The sequence below is a fragment of the Phalaenopsis equestris genome, unplaced genomic scaffold (genome assembly GCF_001263595.1).
Source record: "Phalaenopsis equestris unplaced genomic scaffold, ASM126359v1 Scaffold207821, whole genome shotgun sequence".
NCBI classification, from domain to species: domain Eukaryota; kingdom Viridiplantae; phylum Streptophyta; class Magnoliopsida; order Asparagales; family Orchidaceae; genus Phalaenopsis; species Phalaenopsis equestris.
In genome coordinates, this window is record NW_018227122.1 from 3,689 (window position 1) to 12,704 (window position 9,016).

Consider the following 9,016-nt stretch of genomic DNA (forward strand, 5'->3'; position numbering starts at 1 on the left):
AATGTGACAAGGGTGGGCTTTGTAATTTGCAATTCAAAATTTGTCAAATTTACATACATACCAATTAAAATTTCATATTTACATTTGTAACAAAAGTTAATATGTGGCACTTTTCATGCATGCTGGTGATTTCTTTTATAATTAGACAACTGGAACAATACTAATCAAGCTTAATTAGTTGAATCTAGCATCATAATTAATATAATATATTTTCAATCAATGCATTTTATGCATTAATCACAAACATTGTCAAATAATAATGTCATGAGATATTTACCTGCTATACATTAATACCCACCAAAATCATTTATATATCAAACAAAATGCATGCTTGGCTCATGACAACAAATGAGCAGTACAGTCAGTAAACTACTCCATGCAATGAAATGATAAGTAACCAGTAATTAGTTTAATTACATTACAAGAAAAAGGTAGTTAACACCATAATTAAATATTTACATATTTTACACTTTAGCATCACAACATATTAAAACATAAGCCTAAAAAGATACATTTCAGTCTGAGCAAATGTGAAAAGTGATGATATTTTTATATGAAATTGAATATGCATGCAAGTGTTACATGTATAAATATGTAAAAATCTAAGTTTATTTACATGACAGATATGTAAATAGCGTATTACTCCCAGAAGAAGGAACAATATTAACATGTAAAATCTCAGAAAGTCTCGGAATAGAGCATTGCAACAGCTAAAATGTGTATTCAGAGTTCCAGGAATGGATCAAAACCTAATAATCATCACAAATAAAACAAATTTGCATATAGAAAAGGACATGGATTATTTAGCAAATCATCACAAATAAAACAAATTTGCATATAGAAGGGGACATGGATTATTTAGCAGGAGCCATATCCAAAGCAGTGTTACACATATATAAATAAAATAAAAACTCAGATGAGAGTCATAAAATGCCGTGCTAAGGCAGCAACCACAACAAGTTTATATGAACATTTGCCAACTGCAAAGGATAATTAAGCAAATTGCACAAATATTGGATCTAACATTCTAAGCAAAACAGTTAAGTGCTATGAAATTAATTACGCGGGGAAAAAAAAAAGAGAGAATTAAAACTTGGATCCACCCTTAAAAACCTTACTTTTTCACCTCCTCGTATTCTGCCTCTGGAGGTTGTTGATCACCACCACCCTGAGAACCACTGGCTGCTCCTCCGGACATGTGCTGTCCGATCTTCGAAACCGCCTTGTTGGCGGCATCGAGCTTTGCTTTGATGTGATCGATATCATCACCGGCGATCGCCTGACGAAGCTCAGACACGGATGACTCGATCTCTGATGCAACCTCGGCCGGGATCTTATCCCTGTACTCACTCAAACTCTTCTCGATGCTGTAAATGGTCGTGTCGGCGCTGTTCCTGAGGTCGATGAGGGATTCCGGCGATCGCCTGACGAAGCTCAGCCACGGATGACTCGATCTCAGATGCAACCTCGGCCGGGATCTTATCCCTGTACTCGCTCAGACTCTTCTCGATGCTGTAAATAGTCGTGTCGGCGCTGTTCCTGAGGTCGATGAGGGATTTTCGCTCCTTATCTTTCTGTGAGTGCAACTCGGCCTCCTTAACCATCTTCTCAATCTCGTCTTCCGAAAGGCCGCCGGAGGACCGAATGGTGATCTGCTGCTCCTTTCCGGTCGCCTTATCTTTGGCTGAGACGGTTACAATTCCATTTGCATCGATGTCGAACGTCACCTCGATCTGGGGCAAGCCTCGCGGTGCTGGAGGAATGCCAACAAGCTCGAATTCGCCAAGGAGTTTGTTGTCGGAAGCCATCTCACGCTCGCCCTGGAGGACACGGACACCTACCTGGGTCTGATTGTCAGCTGCAGTGGAGAACACCTGAGATGAATATAAGATGAAAAGAGTACTTCGATCAATGACAAGCAGGAATTTGTAGCTCAATGGAATGTGCAGACAAAAATGGCCAGGTAAAAAAATAAAATCAGGCATATATAGAGCAAAAAATTGATTGTATTCATTGAACAAGAGAAAAATGAAAGAGGGCATTTACATACATACCAGCGAGTTCTTACATATTTACATATCTAACACCTATACTTTGCTTTATACATTTTATATATTTGTGCCACCCAAATCTTTCATATCACACATCAGAAGTACCACTATGTTACCTTTAAAAAAAAAGTGAAAGACCTTTTAAAGCATAGGTGAGGTAGCACGTATGCAAAAGTTGAAGTTTAGGCGTTATTAGGGCTGTCAAAAAGGCTTTTTGTCTGCGAACAACTCGTGTTCAACACGTTAAGTAGCTCGTTTGATTTGTTCGCTAAGCAAACGAGCCTAATGAGTATTATTTTTAAATAATTTAATTGACTACAAGGCTACAAAGTTTTATAATCAATTAAAATTACTAATTAAAAATAGAATAAAAATATATTAAATTATATTTAAATAAATATTCTAAGATTGGGTGACTAGGGTTATCAAAATAGTTCATTGTTCATGAACAGCTCGTGCTCGGCTTAATAAGCAAATAAGCCAAATACGAACACATTTTTTGAGCTTGATATATAAACGAGCTGAACACAAAAAATGATATTTTTTAACAAGTCGTGTCTGGACTCCCTCAAGCTCAACGCGTTTACACCCCTAACAAATGCATGCATGACTACGTAAAAAAAGTTTTTTGTTCGCAAACAGCTCCTGTTCGGCTCATTAAGCAAACGAGCCGAACACGAGCAAATTTTTTGTGTTCGAAATATAAACGAGGCAAGCACAAACAATGATATTTTTTAATGAGCTGAACACGAGTTGAGCCCGGGCTCGCTCGTGTTCGGCTCGTTTACATCCCTAGGCGTTATATATGAAAATACATAAGAATTGAGTGCTACCTATGTAAATCTTCCAAATGAAAGATATGAACAGAAAGAACTCTAGTGCTATCAGCTTAAAACACGGAATAGCTAATTTAATCTGCCAAACAGCAGATAAAAAACTGAAACGAAACTATTCAGGACGTCCTTATTAAACTTTACTCGGGTAAAATCCAGTACATTAACGTGTTAAAAAACCAGCCAGACTTGTCCAGAAAAAAAAGTTATTTTGTCCAAGACAACAGAAGAAAGATTTAGTGTTTTTGAGTATAAAATGCTATGAAATGCCAGACCAAAATATATAATTGAAACCAAAGATTGTGAAGCATGCAACCATGTTGTACGCATCTCGTGAATGCCCACAGAAGGGAAATTTACAAAAGTAGATACAATTTTTTTACATATCTCACACCCTCAGCTTTCATATTTACATACATAATTCTAGTGCTTTCTATAATGTGATATTAAAAACTTGAGTGCTGTGTGAAGATACTAAAGCTTAGATGTGACATATGTAAATACATAAGAGTTGTGTGCTATGTATCTAAATTCCCCTAATCAAAATTATGAAAAGGAAATAAATAGAAAAAATTCAGCTTCTAGCATAATTTAGTTTTAACAGTTGTTCAATATCATTACCTTATCCCAACTATTTAAGATCAATGTAATTAATTCTTAATATTCATTCATTATTCGTTACTGATTATTGTCCAAGATGTTAAACCAATTGTTAGTAAAACATTTTTAATAATCTTCTCACACTAACTTTATCAACTCATCAAATGGGTGCATTTTCTACTCTTCGTCAAGCATGTAATATTTACAATCTATAATATATCATTGTAAATACACTAACTATAAGTATATTTACAATCACCTTATCCTCAATAGATATCACTCCATTATTTCTTATAGTATAATTCTGCAGTAATTTATCCTTCACACTTTTATCAAACATCCATCTAAACAATCTCATTTTTATCATATTTAGATTTAATATCAATGGCTTTTTTACACTCAATGTGTAGATCCATATAATATAACGGGCCTAATTATGATAAAATGCAAAAAAGAAAGAAACAACATAAATAATGATTGGAATGTCTCTCGAATCACAAAAAAATACTGCAAGAACAAAAAAGGTCTGGAATTTGAGATGAGCGTCTTTAGTGCTGGCTAGAAACTAGAAAGATTTGAACTAAAAAAACAAAGAGGAATCATAAAGGAGTCCAGTAGCTCAAATACCTGTTAAAGAGCGTCCAAAACTTTAATATTATAAAAGGGCATTTACATACATACCTCCAAATTCTTATGTAATTATATATCTAACACCAAAATTTTGCCTTTTAAATTTACACCGCCCAAATCTTTCATATCACGCAAACTTTTATAACGTGAAATACACCTTCTTAATGCATAGACAATGTAAATTTGTAAAAACGTAGGAATTAAGTGATGTATATATAATTTTTCCTATTAGAAAAGCAAAAAAGTGCGAACTCACCTGACTCTTCTTTGTAGGAATGGTAGTGTTCCTGTTGATCAATCTGGTAAAAATACCACCAAGAGTCTCAATTCCAAGAGATAACGGAGTCACATCCAAGAGAAGTAATTCCTTCACATCTCCTCTGAGAATCCCACCTTGAATGGCGGCTCCCAATGCAACAGCTTCATCAGGATTTACACCTTTGCTTGGTACCTTCCCAAAGATCTCCTGAACTATTTCCTGGATTTTAGGCACTCGAGTCATACCTCCCACGAGAAGAACCTCATCTACATCTTTAGAAGCTATTCCTGCATCCTTCAAACAGCTTTTACATGGATTTCTAGTCCTCTCTATCAAACTATTGACCAAGGACTCAAATTTAGATCTTGTCAGAGTAATATTAAGATGCTTCGCTCCTGATGCATCAGCTGTTATGAAGGGGAGGTTAATGTCAGTCTGCGACGTTGAAGAAAGTTCAATCTTGGCCTTCTCAGCAGCTTCACGAAGCCTTTGTAAGGCTAACCTGTCCTGTGCGAGATCAATCCCCTCCGTTCTCTTGAACTCGCTAACCAAGAACTCTAACAATGCATTATCAAAATCTTCTCCTCCTAAAAAGGTGTCGCCATTTGTAGCCTTAACCTGAAAATGGCATGCAATGGAGAAACTTATATCACCCTCCCATCGATAAAGTTCCATATTCGCGCTAAGAGCATAAAAATTTTATTTTTACATGTTTTTATTTTCCATTTTTTTCTAAAAGATCAATTTGACTTTCCAACGCTCAAAACAACTTTTGTGTGTTTTAAGTGTTTCAAAAATCAGCATTGCAACCAAACATATTCTATTTCAAAAAAACATAAGTAAAACAAAATAAAATTGAAAAATAACAAACAAAAAATAGAAGTGATCCCGAACAGCCGTTGAGAAAAACAAACCTCAAACACGCCATTTGAAATTTCTAATATAGAAATATCGAAAGTTCCACCTCCGAGATCAAAAACGGCAATGAGACCCTCCTTGTTATTCATCCCATAAGAAAGAGCAGCAGCAGTTGGTTCATTGATGATCCTCTGGACATCAAGGCCGGCGATTCTCCCGGCATCCTTCGTCGCCTGCCGCTGAGCATCATTGAAATAAGCGGGAACAGTTATCACGGCCTTTGAAACTGATTTTCCAAGGTAAGCTTCGGCAGTTTCTTTCATCTTCGTCAAAATGAAGGCGCCAATCTGACTGGGGGAATACTGTTGTCCATTAACCTCGACCCAAGCATCGCCATTGGGAGCTTTAACAATCTTATAAGGAACCATCTTCATCTCTTTCTGAGTTTGAGGGTCGTCAAAACGGCGGCCAATCAATCGTTTGGTTCCAAAAACTGTGTTTAACGGATTGGTCACGGCCTGTCGCTTTGCAGGAGTTCCGACAAGAAGTTCGCCCTTTTGATTGAAAGCGACGACTGAAGGTGTGGTACGTGCTCCTTCAGAGTTCTCAATGACTTTTGGATTCTGCAACAGGCAAATATTGAAAGGGTAGAGTTTAGATAACATCAATATAGAGTTAAATGACAAAAGTTGCCCTAAATCAGGTTGTTTTAGTCCAAGAGTTAATAAAAGTGTCAAATTAGTCCCCACTTTAAATTGGAGCTGAATTGGTCCTCCATTTAGAGTATTTCAGCCTGTATTAAAAGAGCCCGAGCCTAAATTGAAACTTTATAGAATTTGAGATTAAAATAACCGCTTGTAACGAGTCAGGGGGCTATTTTGACACTTTTCTCCATAAATATATCACTCTGAATAAGCATGTAAAAGGCCAACCTTGCCCTCCATGACAGCCACACAAGAGTTGGTCGTTCCCAAATCAATCCCAATTACATCATTCCCAGCAGGCTTTGAGCTGAATAGGAAACACGAAAACAGAAAGTGGTTTATTGAGAGGGGATCTTGTGTAGTTTCATTGGATATGACAATCTATAAAGGAGTTTGTAAACAACCTGAATGGTCTAGCAAAACTTGCCCATCTGCTGCTGGAAGGAGAACTAATCCAAGTTGGCTTGGTGATTCCAGAAAACTGTGTAAAAAACATGATCAGCTCACCAATGATGTTATTCCTAAAATTGAAACAGCTGAAAGCAAAATACTAATTGGAGTAAAATAGTTTCAAGATAACCTTATTCTAAAGCACCAACATTCCTATCAACACTACTCTAGCAATATTTAAAAGATATGGAATGGAACTGAAATTTACAAAACAGCAAAAATGCCACATTAATTGGTAATACAAACTAAAAGGCATGACTTCGCGTCAAAAACTTGCCATAAAAATGCAACAGCATACGTATAAAAGCAACACTAAATGGGTAATTAGCACACAGATCTGGAGCAGAACCAACTTCAATTTTTTGGGTGGGCAAAATCACAACATGTTTGATTTTTCTCAAGTATTGCCAAAAAAAGCTACTAAATTACGTGAACTGTATAAAAAAATATTAAATTTTACTACTTATAAATAGAGAAATCTCAAATTCCAAGGTGGGCGATTGTATGCTAGGGACATAATCTGGTTCCACCCCTGACACAAATACATTAACGAGACCGAATTTCCAACCAATTTTCCAAAAAATAAGACAAAATAAATACATGGCTAAAGATGTGTAGATTGGGTTCAAATATATAAATTCATGGTGTCGATGAGATTAACAAGACCGAAATATGGAACAGAGAGATTGACAGGGCCCGACATAAGTACGGCATTGTAATATGGATAAATATTCTATTGATCTTACACCTTATACATGTTCATCTGGGAATTTTTATCATGGCAATGCCGAGTATTACATGCTTTGGTACCGCATATTTTAAAATTGTCATGATATAAGTACAATCGATGATTTTATAACATCATGTAACGAATTCATGTCTAGAAACCAAATGTGAATATTTTAGAATTGTTTATGGACAATTTTATGTAGCATTTTTAATGATGTTTAACATATGGTAAACATTATCAATTTGTAGGTAATGAATGGTGCGTTAGTCTTGTTATCATAAAATGCAAGGGACGGTAAATGAAAATATATCAAAAGCAATTATAAAAATCATTTGAATTTGTATTTACAACATTATCATGGAAAGACTTTCATTGTATTCGCATTTACTACAACCTGCACAAACGTGTTGTTTCATCAGCCTGGTAGACAAAAAATTTAATATATCGTTTACATTATTCCCTTCGAGTGTTTATTTCACCAAGAAGACGCATCCCCCATTTTTTCCTATATAAATCACTCATAGAGCATATGTATTTTGGCAAACATTCCACAGTTACAATTCCTTAACAAACAAACAAAAAAAAAACATAATTTTTTTCAAGGACGATTCTAAAAATGCAAACTTCAGTAAAAACTCCCACATCCACACCAATCTTTTGTCTAATTTGCAGATAATAAAATTGAAACTAACGAATACACATCAACCCAAATAAATTTCATGCCCTTGAGAAACAGAAATCAGTGCTTTTTTAACGTATCAAACTAAAAGAAGATTAATTCCATTTGTGCCTTATGCATAAAACACATTTCAATATATATAAATCTCTATTCCTAAGAAAATTCCAGCCACTAACACGCCTCAACAAATTTCTCCCATAACTACAATTACATGTCCAAATCTTGTAATTGCTTCTAATGCATCAGTCATAGCAAAATGTCTGCATAGCATGCTATGCAAGAAGGGTGCCAATGAACCCAAAAGTTCCATGACCAGCTCGAAAGAAAACCTATCTAAACGTAAATTTTCTCAGCCTTCATCAAAAAATAAAATAACTAAACATATTAAACATCGAATATGATCACAAGCGCAGCATCCACAAAGAGAAACATTGATCGAACAATCAAAAACAATAAAAAAATCTACAATCAGATACAAAGCACAGAAGCTATATCTACTGCAAGGAAATAAAGGAAACAAAAATTATAGAACCTATCTAAACGTAAATTTTGTCAGCCTTCATCAAAAAATAAAATAACTAAAGATATTAAACATCGAATATGATCACAACCGCAGCATCCACAAAGAGAATCATTGATCAAACAATCAAAAACAATAAAACAATCTACAATCAGATACAAAGCACAGAAGCTAAATCTACTGCAAGGAAATAAAGGAAACAAAAATTATACAGGAACTGGACAATCGTAAGCAGAAAAGAGGTATAGAGACGTGAGCTTACCGATCTGAGATGAGAAATCAGAGGAGACGACAGCTCTCGCCGCCTAAAGTTCCGGATCAACGCAGCTGTTGCCATCTCCGACTCCGATCAGTGTAACAGCACGCAGGGTTTCTAGGGTTTTAGAGGCGCTTCGCCTGTGGCCCTGTGAATGGTATAGAGACTTCTGGAAATTGAATATCTAAATAAACATATGAGCCACAATTAAAATTTAAATATTATTCTCCGGTATAATAATTTAAAATTTTAGTATTAGCTTTCTTGAGAAAATTAATTTTATTATTTTTTTATATTTTGTAGTAATGAAAAATTATTCTTGAAAAAAACATAGTTATATGAGGCATTGGAATGCACATTTTTTATCCTGCTTGCATGACTCTGGCAAGCCAGGGAGACTAAACCATGACGAGCCAACCCAGGGAAGTTGAACCAAAGCGGCCAAC

At 35.5% G+C, this 9,016-nt stretch overlaps 1 protein-coding gene across 1 annotated transcript; it reads right to left on the reverse strand.

The window, feature by feature from the left end:
* Positions 1–830: 830 nt before the first annotated feature.
* Positions 831–8,753, reverse strand: LOC110036523 (heat shock 70 kDa protein, mitochondrial). The gene is made up of 7 exons (XM_020740989.1): positions 8,577–8,753; positions 6,340–6,416; positions 6,164–6,242; positions 5,288–5,854; positions 4,371–4,991; positions 1,460–1,874; positions 831–1,314 (listed from the first exon to the last, which is right to left on the reverse strand). The coding sequence occupies exons 1-7, from the start codon at positions 8,649–8,651 to the stop codon at positions 1,115–1,117; spliced, it is 2,034 nt and encodes a 677-aa protein (XP_020596648.1). The 5' UTR covers positions 8,652–8,753; the 3' UTR covers positions 831–1,114.
* Positions 8,754–9,016: the final 263 nt, after the last annotated feature.

Excerpts from the sequence above, each read along its gene's own strand:
- LOC110036523 (XM_020740989.1), bottom strand. The coding sequence starts at position 8,651 with ATGGCAACAGCTGCGTTGATCCGGAACTTTAGGCGGCGAGAGCTGTCG. Across the intron at positions 6,417-8,576 it reads TGATTTCTCATCTCAGATCG|TTTTCTGGAATCACCAAGCC; the intron begins GTAAGCTCACGT and ends TTTTTTACACAG. Across the intron at positions 4,992-5,287 it reads TTTCAAATGGCGTGTTTGAG|GTTAAGGCTACAAATGGCGA; the intron begins GTTTGTTTTTCT and ends TGCCATTTTCAG.